General features: G+C 39.6%; 1 protein-coding gene across 10 annotated transcripts in view; it reads right to left on the bottom strand.

Moving 5' to 3' along the window:
* Positions 1-22,472, bottom strand: part of RAD18 (RAD18 E3 ubiquitin protein ligase) — a 155,271-nt gene that overhangs the window by 78,316 nt on the left and 54,483 nt on the right. For all 10 annotated transcript variants that reach the window (XM_032784211.2, XM_032784214.2, XM_032784212.2 and 7 more), the window contains exons 8-9: positions 12,745-12,821; positions 11,846-11,906 (exon numbers count right to left, since the gene is read on the bottom strand). In XM_032784211.2, the coding sequence (XP_032640102.1) occupies positions 11,846-11,906; positions 12,745-12,821 (138 nt within the window). The remainder of the gene's footprint in view (positions 1-11,845; positions 11,907-12,744; positions 12,822-22,472) is intronic.

Below are 22,472 nucleotides of genomic sequence, written 5' to 3'. Positions count from 1 at the left end.
ATGGAGTCTGGACTGCCTTTCTTACTCCTAGCAATGGTCCCCTCTACTTCCAGGGGAAAGAGGTAGATCACTGTGTGGGAAAAATTTGCACCGCTGCTGCTCCGCCCTGTTCCATGCATAGAGTATTCAGTCCTCAGGACAATCAACATAACTCAGACACTCTTATAATATTATATATTACAGGGGGCCTTTCAAAACTTAACAGAGAGAGATGCCAGACAACTCTCACTGAACCACTGCTGATCCAGACCACAATTTGGAAATCTGTTTTTCTTGTAAGAAAAGAAATAAAAAACAAATGTTAAGGCATTTTGTGCCACTAGGAAAGGCTAAAAACACCCTAAAGGGGAACTTAAGGCCACACATCACTGATGTTCTCTCTTCGCTGCAGATGTGCACAGAGCTTGCAGAACTGCCTTTTCTGCACATAAAGACACACAGAAACAAAATCATGGCTTCCAGGTAACTGAAATTATGAGAAACCTCCACTAATCGTCTTAGAATTTTGTATTTGCTAATTTCACTTCTCACCTCACCTCCCCCAATCTAACACAGGTGAGGACTGCCACTATAAATTACACCAGAACTACATCAATATTTCTGTAAAATAAAGCACTAGCTTTGAATAGCCAACTACTACCTTTTTCTGAATGAAAATGTGAACTCAGAAAGACAGTCATAAGTGTCACAAAGAGCAGATGCCTAGTTTTTTAAAAATTGCATCAACACTAACATTATTACAGTTGCAAAATCAAGTATTCAGAAGTTATGAAATGCCAGAATGCCTATGCAGCCTTAATTAATTAATTCAGCTCCCCTGAAAACATAGCCTTCATGTTATATAAAAGGAAGCATTGATTGCTTAGAGAAGAATTGTTCTAGGCCCGCTATCTTCAACTTTTTCAATACCAAGACACCCTACTCATCTGTCTTGTCTGGGGGCCATTGTTGTCAACCTTCCAGCATTCCACTTCAGTTTCTAGACTCAATGGAAACAGAAAGATTTAATAAAGAAAAGTTCAGACTTTGCATAATTTTCCTTACCTCCCCCATATTAATGTCTCTGGAAAGGGACAGTGAAACACATATCTGCACATTGTTTTAGGCAAAAACATGGTCAACAAGCTATAGATACATTCTATAAATCAATGTTAAAAATGCTATGCATAGAATAGTAATCGTCATTCTGCACTAATGTAACTTCTAGTTGTAATTCAAAATCCATGCACACTGTTTTTTGAGCAACTTTGCCCAATGGATTTTATAGGCAATAGATCTTTTGTCAAATAGTATCACAATTTAATAAATATTACTACAGAGGGTTAAATTTTACGACTACATCTGTTATTTCATGTTTGAAGAAAAAAGTCTCTCTGTTCAAAGATGGTGACAATTTTTTCAATAAAGGAAATTTTAATACACAGCTGTGTGTTTTATTTATGATACCTCAGTGATTCAGAACATTCCTAATCACAATTCAATGCTGCCCTTTAGTTATGTATTCATTGCATTTTTGACGATTTAGTATGTTTATGATTAGCTTCTGGTAGTCAGACAAAGCAAGACTTATTATCTGGATACTCAAAATTCTCTTACTAAAAGGCTGGCAAAATGAGATGTTTGCTCAGACAGAAGATTATGTAGATTACACACTACCTATAGGGTGAAAACATACCCATTTATTTTTTTTAAAATGACATTTACAAAAGATTAGTTATTTGACTGTAATTACAGTAGTAAGGAAAGGCATGGAAATGTATTCATGCCTGTAGTTAGTTTTAGATTAAATGCAGTCTAAGGGCAGAGTTAGGCTACATATTTTTTTCCATTGAAAAATCCCAAAATCTAGAGTTGTCTTGAAAAATAGATTACTCTTTTTTGGCCTTTCAGAATAATTAATATTTGGACTATCTAACCTGGTGGAGGAAGCAGCCATTTGTTTTCCATTGTTTTGTTTTGAATTAAATAAGCCCTGATCCCAATATATTTTTGAAAATTTTCAAACAACAATGAAGATCTGTTTTTACTGAAACACACACACACACACAAAAAAAACTCTCAACATTCTCCAGGACTCCACACAAGTATATTTAAAGAGCCAGTCCATAGAGATTTCAGACAGCCAAATCACCTAGAAAATAAAATATGAACAGATGCATGAGTTAAATGACTCGATGACTATCCCAAAATCAAAGAAACTGAAATATTTTCCAATACTTCATTTACCAGAGGGGATTCTGAGAAACAATGTTTCTCTTCTGTCACTATTTATTATAACAATAGTCTGTTGGTAACATAGGTGTATGATCTGTAATCAAACCATTACTCAGAATAGTAGTATATATGGGGTACTGTACAGACATACATTATACAGCTACTGAATATTGGTGCAATGAAACAATTCCTTCTATAACCAGATTAATATTTATGCTTTATGGTAGACTAGAACAGTGTTTAATGCCGCTTCTTTGTAAAAGCCATTCATATGCTGCCCTGAATGCACGTATTGTGGAGATGACTGAGGAGGCAGATCCTATCCTAACCACATAGCAGGAAAATCTAATTTGAACCCTCAGAAGAAATAAACGGCATCTAAGGGTCAGCTCCTCAGCTGGGGTAAATTAGCATAGTTCCATTGGCTTATCTCTGGACCTACTTCCACTGCAAAACGTAATGAACTAACAAGCAGTTTGGACTTGTCTACCCAACAAAGTCCATGGTAGTAGACTGGAAATCTAATATACATTTCATATTCAGTCCTATAACATCAGTGCTTAGGAAAGCCAATTTCTGGTATTGAAACCAAGGTGCTATGAATCCTGCAATTGTGAAATCAAACTTTTGGCCCAGTTGACACAGAAGTACTACTCTTCCAAGTCCTGATTTTTCCCCTCTGGAAATTCAGCCTCCATCTCTCTATTAACTCTAAAACCTCTTGCGTGCACACTGTGAAAAAGAAGAATAGCAGCACTTCCCTCCATCACCCCACGCTCCACCTTCACCTACCCCTCCGCCCACCCTGTAAGATATTGGAAAAGGCACCGTTGGTGTTTCTGGCCCCAGCTCCCTTCTACTCCCACTCCTCTCCTCTGTGTCACTGCCAAATGCCCAGTCTCCCTTCCCATTCCCATTCACTGCTTCCCTCTTCATACTCTTTCTCCTCCTCCAGAACTTAGTCCCACTCACATTCTCTTTCCCTTCCAGTCATCCTTTCCTCTCCTATTCACTCATCAGTTATCGTAGTCTTTCAGCCATCATAAAGAGGAAATAGAGCTCCGTAGCTCTTCACAGCAGCCAGGAGGAGTACATTCCCCTGACCTCCAAAGTTCCAGCTTTTTCTGGTATGCAAATACTGAATCAGGCAGAAAAAGAGAAGTTAGAAGATGCATAGAAACTGAATTAACAAAACAGATTTTTATGAAATGATCAAAATCAATAGATATAACTCAACAAAAAGTCTCATCTGAATATCCCTCTATGAATATCCCTCTGATAAAGAATTATCAGCACACTGTGATCTGTTCACAGAAACCAGAGGTGCCTTGGCAAAGATCTTAGGTTCAATTAACAAATAAAACCTATGGAAGTTTGATTCATTTTTTTTTTCCCCATCTAGAGACAAATATTCTTGGAAGTGCCTCCTATGATCCACACAAGAAGCTCCTTCCACCTCACTTCTTCTGCCAACCCTTTCAACATTACTCTTCTTACCAAGGATGCTGCTACATCATCTTCCATCAGAACTTGTCCTGTGCATCATATCTGAGATATTCACACACTACAGTGGTGGACAGAGTTCACTCATTTAGACAGAAATTAAACTCCTCAATGCAAGGATGCTGTCTATTAAGTGCTCTGTAAAGAGCCATGCACATTTAAATAATAATTATTTAACTATGAATTCAAGTTCTGTGATATTGACTTGACCTAGCTTATCCTCCCACTGAAGGGGAAAAAGATTTTAAAATGGTGTATTTCCTTATCTTGTACATTTGACACCCTTCCTTTTGCTGCAGATAGCAGAAAATAAATATACACCATGAACAATTCTTTTCAATCAAAAAGTTAGCATATAAAATGCCTGTATTAAAGCAATACATATTGGTTAACATTTTTCTGGCTCTTTAAAAGAATATTGACAGATGTGGAAAAAATGTAGTTTGTGGTGCAGCTACATAGCATTTAAATCACACAAGTGATGTCCTGGAAAACAGCCACCTCTAGCATACAATATAAACCACTGGTGTGCAGTCTCTAAAATTACACCAGGCAAATGTTTTTAAGAATTGTGGGTATTTTGATAATACAATTCCAAATGCAATTACAAACATTTTAAAAAAAACACAACATTAATCACTAAACCTCTCTCTCTGAATCACAAGACAAACAAAAAGATTAACAAAAAGCTACAGTAGAAAATGAAATTTTTTTGTACAAATGGAAGAAAATCTACAGAAAAAACAGGATCTGGATCCTGCAAAGAGCTGAGCTCAGCTCCAAATTCAATAAAAAAAGGCCCTATCCTTCTGTCTTTGAATTCAAAGGGAACAGCAGGAGGACATGTGTTATTATAAAAAGGAAAGAATGGTTACTTACCCTCCAGTAATTCAAGATGTTGTAGTGACTATGGATCTTGCTGTAGGTGCACATTAATATAATGTCCATGAGCCGAGACTCTCTTGAATAGTAGAGTCCGGTGGGGCCACAGCTTGCCCTATGTCTCCTCATACTCTTGTGCAAGGACACAAACTGCAGAGCAAGCACAACTCTCACTGAGTTCTCTCGTGACTTGAAGTTCATGTTAGCTGAAGACTCCTAAAGTGGGAACGGAAGATGAGCCACAGAACTCACACTGACAACATCTTGAAGAACCACTGTGACTGTACAATTGGCAACTGTTTTCTCTTCTTTGAGAATGGGTCAGTGTGGATTCTATTTTGACTGGCAAGCAGTATCCTCTTCAAGATAATGGGAAAGAGGAGTATCAGCTGTATCAGTCAATTAGAAAGGACTACCACTCTTCCAATTCTGGCACCAGTCAAGTCCAGGGCATAATGTTTGACAAATATGAGCAGAGTGCTCCACGTAGCAGCTTTGTAAACTTCAGATATCGGCACATTACAGACACAGGCCAAGGATGTTGAGTAAAACTTGATAGTCAGTGGGGGCAGCACATCTGGCAGCGGAAAGCAGAGTGAGGTACACTGAATTATCCATTAGACAGTCTGTGAAGAAACAGCCTGGCATTTGGACTGATCAGCTATAGTCACAAATAGATGAGGTGACAGTCTGAAAAAGATTTAATCCTGTTGGTGTAACATTGGAGAGCTCTGGAAACATCCAGGGTGTGTTGCTTCTTCTCCCCATGCGTGGAATGCAGTTTTGGTAAGACCTCAGGACAAGGCAATAGATTGGTTTATGTGGAACTGAGAAAGCACCTTAAGAATATCTTTCACATCACCTTGTCTTTATGGCACACAGTATGGCATAAAGATATTATGAATGCCTTAAGCTCATTTACTCTTATGGCCATGGTGATGGCCATAAGAAAGACCATTCCAAGGGTAAAATGGTGAATGGAGCTCTCCAAAAGGGGCTCAAAGGAAAGCTTCATAAAAACTTAAGCAGGATGATGTTGAAATCCCATGCCAAAGTGGATTTGGCAACCAGTGGTTATGTACACATTAGGCCCTTATGACACTTGGATATCACTGGATGAAAGAAGACTGACAACTGTGTCAAAGGATGATATGCCAATATTACCACTAGGCAGACTATGATTGAACTGAGAATACAGGTGCTTCAACAACAAATCCAGAATCTTCGGTATTAGGAACTGCACTAGATGTAGGCCAAACTGGAGCTTCCATCTAGAGGAAGAGGCTTCTTCTGTGTGGATAGCTTCCTGCCTTATATTACAAAGGAGCAAAGAGCAGTCTCTTCCGATAGTACTCAGTCAGCCAGCATCCAGATTAGCAACTATAGCATCATTGGGTCAATAGCAGGTGTCGACAGTTCAACAGGCTGATCCGGGGGGTTTCAAGAATATTCTGAGCAGGTCCATCAGCCAGAACATCTCGGCCCATAGCGAGATATAAGAATGCACTTGGCCTGGTCTCTGGGTTTGGCAATCACCTTGGATATCAGTAGGATTGATGGGAAAGTATAAAAACTTCCTTGATTCTAGTGCAAAAGGAAGGTTTATGCCCCCTCTGGATCAGAGGTTGAGACATTTGGTGCTCCCTCCAGAAGTGATCAGGTTATCATCAGATTTCCCCCACTGGTGGAATATCAACTGGACAGACTTCAGTAATGACCACTTCTAGTTGGCAGCAGTTTCTCTGCTTAAAGAAATCTGCCAAGTTGTTGCTTGATCCCAGAGGATGCAAGGCTATCGTGGCTATACCGTGTAGGCAGTAGCAATTCTATAGCTCAATCGCCTCTTCACTGGGCAAGGGATGGAAGGCTGGCCCCATTCTTGTTTATGTGGGACATCACTTGTGTGTGATCTGACAGGATTTGTCAAGGCCTTAAGACTGGGAGGAACACCATACACACCAGTATTATGAATATCGGTTCCAGGGCATTTATATATAATCTCTTGTCTTCTAGGGACCACATCCCTTGTGCCTGCAGTAGGGCACCCAGGCTGACCAAATTCTCCCCCTCCCCTCCAGCCTGCTCCAGACACTTCCATAAGCAAAGCTCTAGAAGGGGATGGGATTTTGAGTGGTACTCCTTCTTGGACACTCTTGAGGTGTAGCCACCAGGTCAGTGCCTTGAGGACAAAAGCCAGAATTATTACTCTCTTTCTTAGCCTACGCCTCGTGAGACAGTAGATGGACTTGAGTCAAAGTTGCAGAGGCCTCAAGTGAAGTCTGTCAAGTGCTGTCACAGATGTACCCACTGATACGCAGCTTAATAATGTAATCAGGTCCATAAAATCATAAGACATGCTATCAACCTGTTTACTAATGACTTTAGTGAGATAAACCTGTCCTGAGGTAAGTACACTCTTGCTGTTTTGAACTCTACCCCGGCTCCTATGAATTCTGTCATTGGGAATGGAAAGAAAGACAATTTCTCACAGTTCACCAGGAGACCCAGTTGGGTAAACAGAGAAAGACTATTGCCACAATTTCAGAGTTAACAGCACCTCTGACACCTCCACCCCCTCACACACTCTCCTGGTCTTCCCTGAGAGCACCCACTTAAGGTTTTAGGCTTCCTAGATGCCATCTCTCTTGGGGCAGAGACCCATGTCTCTCTCCCTTCAGACTGTGGACTTAGGCTTGCAGTCTCTCTGCACTTCACTGTTTTTCCACCAGTTCTAACCAGGGTCCAGTACCTATGGTTAACACTTTCTCCAGGATCTACAAACAGCATACACCAGTTACCAGCCAGCCTTCATAAAGCAAGGGGCATTTAATTCTTAATGCAAAAGCATTACAGAGAAAACAAAAATAATAATCTACATGCATAGTAAAAGCTTACTAGAGGTCACCCTTAACTCCAACCCCAGTATTTCAGACCCCAGAAATGGGATTTTTCCTCCCCTTGGTAACAAAGCTCATGTCAGTTTTTAGGTCAGGTACCAGATCCCAACTGGAAAGTTCTGCTGATTCTTTATATAGCTAGGACCTTTAAAATCCAGTGTCCGGGGACAAGTAATTACCAGTGTCCACAAGGTGCAGGTTCAAAAAGCTAGGTTTTTTTTTAATAACCGGGGTTTGGGAATTTGCATTAGCTATGCCCCAGAAAACCCGTTTAACACATTGTCCCAAATGTCCATGCCTATCTGGTACTTTAAATACAGTCCTTTTAACTCCTTACACTTCCAAGATCTCATATCTGTCACAGGTGTAATTTAGATTTGCCAGAGTTTTGTGATCGGATTTGCCTCTGATCGATCAGTCAACTAAATATAGATAGGTGTGGAGGCCTCTCCTCCTTAGGAGTGTTGCCATCATAGCAAGGCACTTTGTGAAGTTGCTTGATGAGGTAGAGAATCCAAAAAGCAGTACCACATGCTGGTAATGATTCTGTCCCACTGTAAATCTAAGGTACTTCCTGTGGGGTGGGTGGATGGTGATGTGGAAGTACGTATCCTGAAAGTCCACAGTCACAAACCAGTCGTGAGTCTGAGGAGCTGGAATGATGAGGCAAACGTTACCATTCTGAAGTGGAGGCAGCATATGTATGTATTCAGTCTCCTCAGGTCTAGGATAGGACAAAGACGTCTCCCCCTTTCTTCTTCAGAATGTGGAAATATCAGGAGTAGAAATAACTGTGCTTGTAATCCTATAATTTTTTTTTCTATGGCTCCTAGACAGAGCAATGAGGCTACTTTATTTTTTTATTTTATTTTTTTTTGCAACTGGCTCTTATGAGGAGATTCCCCAAAGAGAGACAGTGAAGACAGCAGGTAGAGAGTAAGGAGAATTGGATGGGGTAGCCATAAGTAACTATGTCTATCACCCATTTGTCAGCTGTGATCCCTGACCAATGGAAGGGGATGAGGCAATTTCTGAAGACTGGCTATAGGACCTTGGTTTCAGTGTGGCTCGCAACCATCTCTTCAAACCTGCTACCTCTGGGAATCAGGCTGAAGTGCAATGTTCTCGCTACACTTTTTCCCTTCTTTGATGGGATCTTTGAGTTCCTATCGGCAGTCTTGTGGGAGCCTCAACAGGAAAAGAGTCACCCATCCCAATATCAGGAAGCTCTATTTTGCAAAACAGAGCTTGATAATGAGTGGTTCTAACTTGCAAAGAGGCCAAGTAGGCCTTATTTCCATCTCAAAAGATCCAGCTTCTTGAGACCCTCATTCTTTGGGGTCCCTTTAGTTGATCTTTGTTTTGTTTTCTCCCCTGAATCACTGAAAGGACTGGAAGTCCTGTTGTGGGATGTGAGAAGAACTGTTCAAAGCCCTTAGGCGCAACTTGGTAATGTTTCTGCACTTGCTTCTAAGTCAGAAGAAGTGAGGCCAGCATGTGCCAGTGATCCTTCGCAGTTTCCAGCTTGCCATTGTTAACCAGCAGGGCAATCTTTGTGGGCACTGAGGAGCTCAAGATGTTGAACAGCTAGTATATATTCTCTTGAATTACTGTCATCTCAATTTCCAAGGTGTCTGCTGTCTTGTTAGAAGCTCCTGGAATGCTCTAAAGTCTTCCAGAGATGGGTTAGGGTTGGTGCAACTGCCTCACTAGGAGAAAAAGATTAATCTTGGCATGGAAAGGGCAGCTGGGCTTGCTTTGCCCCTACTCATGGCAGGGCAAGAAGTGAAGCTTAAGCCTCATGTCCCTCAGTTTCTGGGGTGCGAGGAGTGGCAAATGGAGAAATTGCTGAGAATGTGCCGCCCTGATAGACACAGCTATTCAAAAGATTCTGAGGTTGTGTACATAAGACACAGTCACATTACAGTGGGATCCACTCTGACACACACTCAAAGAATCACCTTTAACATTTTTATTTTTAAAGGTACAGATTCTCACAGCAGCTCAAGTGGCCTTTGGCAGCAGGCATACAAACACCCATTCAGATTACTGAGACAAAAAATATTCATTTGTCATTCTAAAACACTTCACATACACCTGAAGAGGGAATTGCGTACTTCACCATTTGCCAAAAGTATGGCAAACTGTACTCAACAGAAGAAAATGGGTCTTGCTTCTGGCTACTTTGAGCCTTTTTGAAGAGGTTATTGAAGGAAATACCACCTCGTTGCAAGTTTCATACTGAAGAATACAACAAAAGAAATGATACCACATATGGAATATTTTAGCATGTTATGGAACTCATGCCAGCAGGAAGCCAAAGAATGAACATGAATTCAACTATGAATTTTGAACCTTTGGAGGCAAATGTGCTAAATTAAAAGGATGAAAGTGTTCCACACTATATATTAAAACCCTGAAGCCCCTCCATATTACAGACAAAACATACCCAGTGAAAGTCTTTTAAATTCTGAAATGTCCTCTGACTTTGCAGGATTGGAGTCTAAGTCTGCATACATTTTGAGACTTGTCCTCAGCAGCCCATGATCCTTTGTTCAAACACATGACTTAAATCGATTTTGGATCAGTCCCTTAAAGAGCTACTAGACACTTGTCAGAATTAGGAGAGCATGCCTTTTAGAGACTATTAAGCTTAACAATCAGAATGTCTGCATTTCTGTTCCCCTGAATTGTATTAGTAGAGATTTTTGTATGGAAGCAGAACTATTATTAATGAATTGCTTTGACTTAAATGAAACTGCTTAAGATCTAAAACCAACAACGTGTATGCAGAGATATAAATAAATATATCTGAAATAAAACTTTTAAAAGTAAAACAGTAGAAGGTTTGCCTACCATTCAAGCTCAAATTCAGGCTTGACATAACAGGTCGCAACCTTACAAATGTCATCAGAATTGTATCTAGTAAATGCAGAGTTGTATTACTCTAGGGATTAGTTTGGCCCTAAGGTATTGGAGGAAAAATAGGCAGAAACAGGAAATATGGCCACATTACAGTTTTAAATGGATCCTTAAATATAACCAGGACAAACTATCCCTTCATTGCACTGCTACTGCATGCTTAAAATGGGAGACATTAAAATGTAATGCTCCTGTAAAATGTTGAGAACTGTATTGGTGGAATATGGCTCACTGTTGAGATAGCTTGAGTTTCCAAGCAGACTGCCAATGAAGTGAAATGGCTAGGGTAGATAGGAGAGACAAAAATCCAAGAACAACAAAATTAACATTCAAGAGCTAAGGATCATGAATGTTCTACTTATAGACATATAACCCAGCAAATACACAAGTAACAGGGAAATCAATATACTGAACGCAATTTCTGCAGCACGTTATTGGAAAAAGGATGCAGATCTGGCAATCTGAATGCAAGAATGCTACCCAGTCAATAAGGGTGCATCCTAAGTGGTACCAAAAGCTCCTAATTCTCTCTCTTAGGAGATGCTAGGAACTTTGCAGGATCGGATCATAAAAGGAATAAAATGCACACTACATAATACATTTTTAAATAGCAAGAAAACCTATCCTCTTACCTGGAAAATCTAGTGAGTAATTGGTCTTATTAATGGAATTGAACATTTCCCTTCTGGAAGGACAGGTTCATAGATTCCCAGGCCAGAAGGAACCGTTGCGATGATCTAGTCTGACCTCCTGTGTAATACAGGCCATAAGAACTTCCCCCAAAATATTCCTTGAACATCTCTTTTAGAAAAAAAAACATTCAATCTTGATTTTAAAATGGCCAGTGAAGGAGAATCCACCAGGATTCTTAGTAAATTGTTTCAATGGTTAGTTACTCTCACTGTTAAAAACTTACCCTTTATTTAGGTGCCAGGGTCTCAAAAAAAAGATTTTTCAACACACCAACTTGCTCAACCCACCAACTGCTCCTGGGGACAAACTGTAATTACTGCATAGTGAATCTTCCCTTTTTGAAGTAGGCTATCGGGAATTTAGTACAGAAGCAACTGTAACGGAATCCTTCAACTTCAAGAATTCTTGAGCCCTGTCAGCTTGGGTTTAGGCCTGTGTATGGGTCCAGAAACTGTACTGGATGCATTAGTTAATTATCTTCTTCGGTGAGGGAGGAAGATCATGCTCTGCCTAAGATATATAGCCTCCACCTAAACTATCTGAGTGCTTCACAATATTGATTGTATATTAATGCCTCACAACACCCCCGTAAAGACAGAAATATTACAGTCCTCATTTTTTTTTAAACAGATGGGGGATGGAGGCAGAGAGAGGCTATTTTTATATATGCATGTATGCCTACAGCAAAGAATAGGAGTTTTTAAAACGCAAAATGCGAAAGTTATATTACTTACGATAATCGGTGTGAATCTCATCTATTTCCTTTTCTGTCTGGTCCTTTGTAAATGTCATGCTCTGCAAAGTGATACAAAAATGTTCATTTGAAGAAAATGAAGATATAGATCACATTTTAAAAACACAAGCTTTAATGTCAGAACGTGAAGGAAACTTACCTTTGAACCAGAGGAAATATTCCTTTTTACCTCCACTCTTTAGACCCTACGTCAACTCTATATGGGAGGAGATCATTTGTCCAGCTCTTTCCCACCACCTCTGATCAGCCCTACTGTTAACATTTAATATATACCTGGGCTGTTTATAAAGTGCCCCTTTGCTCTACTTTCACAAGAGCAGCAGGAGACTGCCAAGCTGGTAAGGAGACTAAACAGAACAAAAATAGACCTTCCTTAAGATCTCCCTCCAGTCTTCTGATTGGTTCAAGGCCAGGTCATATCTTTATCTCACTTTATAAAAACCCCTCGGTATTTTTATTGCAATCATAAAATGCTCAAGGTAGGTGGTTCGACCATAGAAGCATCAGTACTATGACATTTTAACTGTAAGTTGTTTTACACTAGTTATTTAAAATACACCCACATAAATATCTTGAATATGCTACTAATGGCTGTAGCATCTTGGCTCCATGCATTCTGCTCCCCCTTTCCCTCCCCTAAGCCATCCTGCCATGTACCAACAACAGAACTCTCCTGTTAGAAGTACCACCATCACCATGATTCCCTCTCCCTGCTCTGAAGGACTGAGTTGGGTAGGATTTAGCCCAAGATATAAATGGTTTTTCAGTTGAATATTTTAGCACACTGAAAGGAACCAGCAATTCCTTTAATGAAGTAATATGTAAAAATGCTTCATGTCCCATTCCATAACTCTTTTGGTACAGAGATAATAAACTTACATTTTCACCAGCTTTACTAAATTCAAGTTGAGTCCGAGTTTTCTCGTTATTTTCAAGCTCTTTCACTATTTCTGCAACTGTTAATATCAAGAAGCATTATAAATGGCAGAACCACAATATGGCTGTTAAGATAAAGAATAAAACAACATTGAAAAGAACTGTCCTAGAGCTAAACGACATTCAGGGCTACCTGCATTAATCTTTCACCTCAGAACACTCAGTCTGAAATTTGAGTCACAAGTGAAAACAAAATAGAATACGCTTATCTCAGTAGGCTAGTGGACATTTGTTAACATTGCAAAACCATAATTTGCAATAGTTTAAGTACTATTGGTAGTCTGTGCACAAGACTCAGGAACAGAACGCAAGGTCAAGAGCCTTGGGCCCTGGCAGAGCTGCCTTGAAGAAGGTTACACAGTGCTTGCTTTCAGATGGCTCCTAGCCAGTCCCAGGCCATTAATCTCTTATTTTCTCCCAGTATGAAATTCATTTCCAATCTCTCTCTCTCCCCCCACCATATATAAGATTTTCATTGGATGTTGTACCAACATATTAGATTTTCTATGATATATAGATGGATATATTTGTACAAAGTCTCCAGTTTATAGCACATATTTAAATGAAAAAGAGATTAAATTATGAAATATGCTGTTTATATTCTTTTTAGCTCCAAGGACTACATCACAAATGCAAAACAAAACTGCCTGTGGCTGTCATTCCAAAACCCAAAGTCCAAAGAAAGATCACATATTACCATAAGAATTAAACCAGGCACATCTAAAGATTACGATTAGGCACAAGTGGGCTCATTAATACTCTAGACATAATTAGAGCTATGCACTACTGTGTGTAATTTATTGCGCTATTTAAATTACTAATTTATCTCTATGCCTAAATATATCTGCAGAGCCACCAGAAAACTATGTGCTTTTATAAAAACAAATACTTTCATGAGACAATTAAGTGTTCAGGGTTTGGACAGAGAATAAAAACATCTTAAATTATATAGGAATAAAAATTGGAAAGAACCTGGTTTACGCCAAAATCCAGGAATTTGGCTCACATACTCTTTCAGCAATTCAGCTATCCTTATTTCACAATGGCCCCAGCAGCTTTGCTATAGTTGAGGATGAATTAATGCTTCCTGGGATTTAATATTCCAGCTTTGTAAGAAGCACATTGAATCAAAACTTGGTAAAGGTAGCACTGTGGAAGTATTCATTACTACTATGGGAATCTATATGTGAAAAAATCACCCTTAGAATACAGTAATGCCCAGAACCCTGGAACTGTAATACAGAACTGTGTGTACTGCAGCACCTACGTTTAGTGGGTCTTGTGTAAACATGCTACTGAAGCCTCATCAGAACTGGTTTCTTTTTATGTTGTTCTTGCCAAAACAAACCCTACACCAATAAAAAAAACCCTTCCATGAACGCTTCCCTCCACTCCTGTGCTCTTGCTTGTCCTCTCTGAACCGTCTAAACCTTACATAACTGCATCCTTCTTCCACCTGCCACCATTTTCTGTCAATTCAAGGAGGGAAATTTTTAATGTTTCTTTAAAAAAAAAGTTAGTAAAAACTATTATAGTAAATACAATTGTCCTCTGAAGAGTTATGTTAAATCTGGAGACTAAAATTCAACAATGAAATTGTCAATTGAGAGTTTCAATCCTAATATAAAGGCAAATTTCACACACCTTAAAGATGGAGTAGCTACTGAGCCTCCATAATTAAGGAAGCTTGCTGTATTCAAACTCAGTTTTAAAGTTAAGATGAAGTTTAGAAGTCCCATTTTTAAAATGGATTTAGCAATTCATATGCTTATATTTAATTGAAAGCCAGTGGGACTTCAACTCCTAAATCATTTACATGCTTTAAAATAATTTTACTCTTTAGTCAATAATTTGGTAAAATAAGGAACAAAATGAAAAACCACCAGAAGTGCTGGATGTGTCAAACTGAATTCTCTCAATTACTGTTCTGTAAAAAGCCCTATCTGTACTTGTTTCTGTGAGGTACCCATACATTTTGGTGCACACATCAAGTACTAAATTATATAATCCTGAGAGTGTATTATTAACTGGGAAGTAAGGTCAAGATTTTCAAAATCAGGAGTCAAAAGTGAGACTTCAAATTCCTTACAGACACCTAATAAGTGACCTGATTTTGAAAAGCACAGTTTCAACCTGGATGCCTAACTTTAGACTCCTGTTTATGAAAATACTGGCCTAAAACTAGGATTGGAAGGATTAGATTTTTAATAGATAAATGTCAGAAAAAATCAATTTCACCATATGCATACAAACCAATGAAAAAATATTTCCATAGATGATATTCAAACTTTACAGATAAGCAAAGAAAAGAAATGCTGCCTGAAAATTTATCAGAGTCAAAATCCAGCTATTTTTAACTTGGATTTTGAATTAGGCTTGTTACAAATGGACTAGTGAATGAATATTAAAAACCGGTATGATTAGTTGATTTAAGGATATTAAGTTTGTATATTTTGACATATGTTGATACTATGTTTTAAAACCTTAACTTTTTCAATTTCAAGATCTGTCATTAAATAATTTTGACCCGCTTCATAGTTTCCTGAAACGGTAAACATTTAAATAGAAAAAATGCTTAAAAAACCCATAATTTTGTGCAATTGTGAAAAATTCATATTGATGAAAAAAATCTTTAAAAAAAACCCTTAAACATATATATTGATATTATCCATCAAAATTATAGAAACGTTGAATTCTGCCAAGCCTACCTAGAACCTTTCGCTGTTTAACATTATCCAGACACAAAAGTATATTTTTTACACTACACACCAAATAAAAATTACCATGTTTATTAGAATACTGGTAATTATATTCTCAAATACAGTACAGTCTAGTGGTTACAGAAGAAGAGTCAGGGCTTCAGGATTCTGTTTTCATTTCTGTCTCATTGTGTGATCTTATGCAAGTGACATAACCTCTCCAAGTCAAACGACTTGTCTAAACTACAAAATTAGGTCAACTTAATTTAGGTCCCTCTACGGCCACCACAGTAATTCAATCAGCTGTTTTTTTCCACACTACCCTCCTTTTGCTGGTGGAGCCTGTCCTCACTAGAAGTGCTGACATCGACTGAAACGGGGCATTGTGGGGCACTGACAGCTGCACAAGGCTCACATTTGGAGCATGGCAGATCTCAAGTGTGGACGTGCTTAGTATGGGGAATCCAGGTGTGGGATGAGAAGGTTCTGTGTGAGGCAATCTGCGTATGGGGAGGTGGGGCGGGGGCGTAGGTGCGGGGGGAGGGGATCTGGAAGCACAGGAGCTCATTGGGAGGGTTCCAGGTGCAGGGGCAATGGGACTCTGTAGGGGGGTCCAGGAAAAGTGGTTAGGGCTAGCAGGGGGGAGGGGGTCTGGGTGTGGAGAGATGGGGTTCATTGAGGGGGGTCTGAGTGTGGGAGGGGTCCAGGTACGTAGGGGGTAGGACTCATCGGGGTAGGGGTTTGAGTATGTGGGCCTCTGTGGGGAGGGTCTGGGAGCATCTGGATGTGCAGAGCTTGGGTAGACGGGGGAGCAGCTCCCCATATAGTTACCCCTCTCCCCCATGCCTGAGGGGCAAGAAGCGGGGGAGGTTTCTAGGGTGGCTCTGGCTGGCCCTGGCCACTCCATGCAGGAGAAGTGCACTCCTCCTCCACCCCAAGACCAGTCGGGACTAGCAGCTGAGCCTAGCACAGGGTAGGAGGGGGTTTCTGGTAGCAGTGGGTGATGCACGGGGTCCAGATGCATGGGGATTGTGCAAGGGGGGTGTATGACCCAGCACCAGGCAGGCGCCCCCAACACCGCCGCAGTGATTTACCTCTCAATAGGCCACTCTGGGTGCCTGAAACCACGCGCCTGGGGAGGGGCATATGAACACACTTGTGGCTTCCCATTGCTTCCACATCAGAAAGTCATTTTTCAGTGGGGAAGAAAAGAAATCTGCAAATTCTGTACACCTGCAGTAATGCAGAATTTCCCCAGGAGCAGAAATTGAGCCCTGTGCCAGGCTCACAGCTCAGGCTGTAACCCAGGAGTATGGGGGTGGACGGAGGGTTCCTGCTGTGAGCCCCATGCTAGGCTGACAGCTGGGATGAGCAGGGCCAGCTGTGAGCCTCACACAAAGCTCAATTTCACCTAAGGGAACCTACTGGAAATAGACATTCTTGTCAATTTCACAACTCCAGCTGTGAGCCCTGTTCCTGACAGTGACAGTAAACAGCTGATGTAAGTAATGCAGTGTCTACAGGGACACTGCATCACCATAGCTACACCAACATAAACGCTATGCTTCTCACAGAGGTAGAATTATGTCGTCTGTGTAGCAGGCCACTTATGTCAGCAGAAGCAGAATTCTAGTTCAGACACTGACATAATTAGGTCGACTTAAGATGCCTTATGTTGACATAACTGTAGTGCAGACCAAACCTAAGGGCTCATCTACACTGGCACTTTACAATGCTGCAATTTTCTCGCTCAGGGGTGTGAAAAAACACCCCACTGATTGCAGCAAGTTTCAGTGCTGCAAAGCGCCAGTGCAGACAGTGCACCAGTGCTGAGAGCCATGCTTCCAGTGCTGGTAGCTAAGCCCCTCGTGGAGGTAGGTTTTTTAAAGAGCTGAGAGAGCTCTCCCCTAGCCACGACAGCGCTTTAACGTTGCCAGTGTAGACTAGCCCTCAGTTTGCCTACTTTTAAAGCAAACTATAACACTAGCAGTTTACTACATAAGCATACTGTACAACAAGTGAAAGCACTCACATGGTAAGACACTTGAAAGTTTAGTGTTCTTCCTTTTGTAAATAAGTTATAAGAAAGCATCTATATTTCTTTAACTGAACAAATCTTCATTTGAAAATTTGTTTAGTTAATTGAAGCGTGAGCATAATTGCAAACCATAAAATAATTATTGCATGAGTTTTATACAATATTTTAAAACATGCATGCACAAAACCATGAGGTGCATACACACACACACACACCATGATCCTGTTTGAAAATACTGGTGGACATGTGTGAAATTTAAGGAGAAAATGAATATTTCTAGCACATGGGTTTCCCAACATGCTCACCTCCCTCCCTCTCAGAAGCTTATACTTTGCTTTTCCTGTTCTTCCTCCTCTAGTAACCAACGCAGATCTGCCCTCTAAGATGATAAACAGAACACAAATATGACCCACAAAGGGGGAAATTTAAAAGCCTTACTTCACAATTTAAGAGAAGGCCATAACCTTCTGCACTTGCATCTCTTCCCAACATTCTATTCAGCCTTGATCTTTCAAGGAAACTTGTAGAATTGTTTCGCTCATGACCTACTCTCTAAAAGCCCTAATGCTAATCCAGCCCCCATACAGAGTCTCATCCACTTTAATAGACAGGATCTTCCCTTAATTCCATAGATCTCTGTTCAGGCATATCAAAACATGTTGGTGGATCCCTTTGTAGGACTAAAAACTGAATATGGAAAAAAATCAGTAGTATGCAAAGGATTTCCTGGTCACCAATGAGGTTCTACTGGGGTATGGTGTTTTTTGTTTGTTTTCATTTTATAGACTGAAATTACATTCGTTACATGTTTCAGAGTAGCAGCCATGTTAGTCTGTATCCGCAAAAAGAACAGGAGTACTTGTGGCACCTTAGAGACTAACAAAATTATTTGAGCATAAACTTTCATGGGGCCAAATAAATATGTTAGCCTCTAAGGTGCCACAAATACTCCTCTTCATTACATAGGGGTTCTAAACACAAACGCTAACCCACCACCCATATCTAAAGCTATTGTAAGCATTACATCTAAAAAGATTATACACATAAAAGATTTTCCTCTATGATTAATAGCATAGGGAAGAGAGTGCCTTAAAATATGAATAATATATAGAAAACCCAAGTACAAATGTTCTTAAGTAACACACGTTTTGTAAACTATTCAGGGCATGTATAGTATCATACAATGCCTTACTACACTGGTGTGCCAATTCTGCTTTGGGCCTCTATGCAAATATGGCAATATAAATATTAAACAACAACTACTGCTCCCAAATCTAACCTGTGTATTCCTTCTGTAGGACCACTAACCAGCATTTTGTAGAATTAAAGATCACCATTCATTTGTTGCTACCAGCGACATATGGCTTATATATTATATATATATATATGTTACTATATATTACTATTATATATAAGCCATATGTCGCTGGTAGCAACAAATGAATAGTGATCTTTAATTCTACAAAATATATATAAGCCGCCGAGAGAGAGAGAGAGAGAGTTACCCTCACTAGGTGACCAAGATTAAAAAATTAGTGACGACACACAAAAGATAGAAACCGGCTATGGCTCATGATTTCCTGATAAACATGTGAGTAATCTAGTATAGCTGTTCAGGAGGAAAAAGCATATGCTTATTAATAGTCTACTTTGTACTAGAGTACATATCAGTGACTAAGAATTATTATGTGTATATGTATATTTATCTATTTTCCCTTAAAAACTTTGCATTTTGGTATGTACACAACAGGAATCTTAAACTGAAAGGCAAAGCTGTCTCTTAATATGTAAAATATGGTATATGTGGCTCAGGAATATACAAACTCACTTTCTTCTTTCGAGTAAGAGGTATTATGTTTTCTTTGTACAATATCATATTCCTAGAAAGTTATTTCACAGACCCTTAAAATAATTATCAGAAGCAATTCAAAATTGCCTTTTTTAAAACTTTGCTTGCTGGAAGTAATTACACAAAAAATAATATATACGCCACAGTTAAATAAAGAGCCATAATTCTGTTGTGGATTTATGGAAGACAGATAAAGGATCTTCACCTTCACATTTGTTTTGTAAATAAGCCAACTTATAACCTCTTCACCACCATAGTCTGCTCCTCTCTCCTAAGCACATTACTGTCTACTGAGAATCTGTTCCCACACAGCAACATACAAAAGACTCTTCCTTCCTGTTTTTCACTTACCATTTTTGTTTATGTATTTGAAATGAAAGCTGACTATCTTCCATTCTTGTCGTCTACCTGAACAACTAGTCTGCAGCAAGCTGGGGTCTAAAAAACACACACACACACACACACACCCCTACCTGCTGCTGTCCCTGTGGACCCTGCTGAGTGCATTAACGGTTAGTTAATTTCAAAGAGGACTAGATCAAAGTGCGTTAACCAACTGTTAATGCACCTCAGCAGGGTTCACAAGAACACTTAGTCTGCAGTAGACTAGTAGTGTACATCTTTGTCCTGAGTATTTAAATTCTGCTCCCAGCATATGCAGTAATGGAAAACAAATTACATGAAAGGTGCTTATAGTCTGAAAAAAACAGCATTGTGGTATTCCAAGATTTTAGCTTGCTCAATTTATTATTTTTTTCTTTAAACTATCTGCAAGCCCTGCAGACTTATCCTGGGATTTAAAGCCAAGCTGTTTTCTTTCTGGCACACACACCTTCACGAATAAAACATTCTGCTACTGGAACTTAAAGATTCTCTTTCATGGTGCCCAAGCCAGACTACAATCCAGTTCACTCTCCAATATCTTTATAGGCTATGCTGTGCTAGCAGAAGTAAAAAGTTGGCAGAATTCATTTTTGTCGGAAAAGCATGCAGATGTGACTTGAAATATACACAGGAAGCAGACCTGTTAGTTAAGAAGGTACTATGTATCTGAGAAAAAGTCTTCTGACCATAATCAATCACACTTAACATTTTCCAGTAGGTTTAACATTCTTAGTTACAAAAGGGTTCTTTGAATTTTATTTGTGGGAAGGGATGGAGGGGAAATGTTTTTGAAAGAAGGCAAGGAGACTACAATTCTCATATAATACGTATTTACAGATTTCCTAGATCCCCGTACATTCACCCACAATTGCTAACCCTTGTATTTTACAAGACAAAGTTAAACTGTACTGATTCTCCTCTTTCTTACACCAGGACCAGGGTACAATCAGAGTAACTCCATTGCTAACACAGTACTGAGGAGAATCAGATCCTACTTGTTCTATAATCACTGATGCATTTTCTGTCTTTAGTCTGAATTTAAAGTATGCATGAAAATAGGAAGTTTTGCTATATGTTGTGTTGCCCTGAACGGACAGTCAGCAAGACAAGATATTAGGCCAAATTCAGTATTGCTGTGAGAGGCCACAACTCACCATGACTTCAGAGAGAGTTGCAACCCACTACCACCATTGCTAAATTTGGTTGTTAAATTAATGCTGGTTTAAACTACACTGATAACCACTATAAATCAATTCTAAAACGCAGCAATAAAAAAGCAGCTTCTCTTCCACTAAGCTACTATGGTGATTTAACAGCTGTCAACATCATTCATCTCTAACCATATCAACCTGTCTCCAATCACTGTACTAGCTTCCCTTTTTAATTCCACATGTTCAAGCTTCTCCTCACTTTCACGTTTCAGAGTGGTAGTCGTGTTAGTCTCCATCAGCAAAAACAACGGGGAGTCCTTGTGGCACCTTAGAGACTAACAAAATGCCCAAATAAATTTGTTAGGCTCTATGGTGCCACAAGGATTCCTTGTTATTTTTCCTCATTTTCAGAAATTTTAACTCCAACCCCATGTCTATCTCTGCCTACTCCCTACCCTACCTAAGTTATTCCCAGATCTCCTTCATCTTTCCCATCCATGCCCTCCTTCTTCCAGGCAGCCCATTCGTCTTAGAACAGTCTTCCTATTGTGTGCAAACTTTCCCTGTTCTACTAAAAGCATCTGAAAATCCATCAGAATCATGCAAAACCATCACTGTGGTCCCAACCATGTTGTTTCAAATCACTATGTTGTATCTATTGCTATTTTCAGAGTGCAAGCAAGTTCTTCAAGGCTTACATTTCATTCTTTGCATTTAGTTATACTCACTTAGCTACTCGAAACTGCTATGCACATTTATGGAGATATGTAAAAGTCATATCAGATACATTAAGTTGTATTCTTTGATATAATATTTTGTTTCTCCATGCTCAATAATGCTCATAACCATGTTTCCACAATGAAACAGAACAAGGTATAATGGTTTTACCACTATTTGTTTTATTTTTAAAAAATGTAAAAATTATTTCTGGTTTTCTGACTGTCCCACTGTCAGAATATTCCAACTCTGCAATCTGGGCTCATTCACGAATGTAACAAACATATTGCTGCATAGAGTTTTACATCTGTTTTCATTCTGGTGCACATTATATCTCTGAACGAGAACTTAGGTTGGAGTTCAACATTTTTTCCAGGTACTTGGGCGGTAAGGGATACAGGTATTCACTGGTTAAAAGGCAGACATTTCTAACAGATAAGATTATAAATTAGCCATCAGTCATTTCTGCACTATAGATTTGGGATAATCCTAAAGGATTAGCATAAAACAAGCTTTAATTCAATTAAGGAAATGATTCTTGGCCTTTACCATCCCTACCAGAACCAGGTAGGATACAATAAAGCAATATGGGAAAGCCTTGATGTGAATGAGAATCGGGGGGAAGGAGGAGATCATGACCAACTCCACATGCTGAAAACCCACACTTTGGGTATGGCTACACTTACAGCTGTACAGCGCTGGGAGTTACAGCTGTCTTTGTACAGCTGTGTAGGGAAAGCGCTGCAGTGTGGCCACACTGACAGCTACCAGCGCTGCAGTGTGGCCACATCTGCAGCGCTGTTGGGAGTGGTGCATTGTGGGCAGCTATCCCA

This window comes from Chelonoidis abingdonii, chromosome 17, assembly GCF_003597395.2.
Source record: "Chelonoidis abingdonii isolate Lonesome George chromosome 17, CheloAbing_2.0, whole genome shotgun sequence".
NCBI classification, from domain to species: domain Eukaryota; kingdom Metazoa; phylum Chordata; order Testudines; family Testudinidae; genus Chelonoidis; species Chelonoidis abingdonii.
This window is presented reverse-complemented; position numbering and strand designations above follow the sequence as displayed.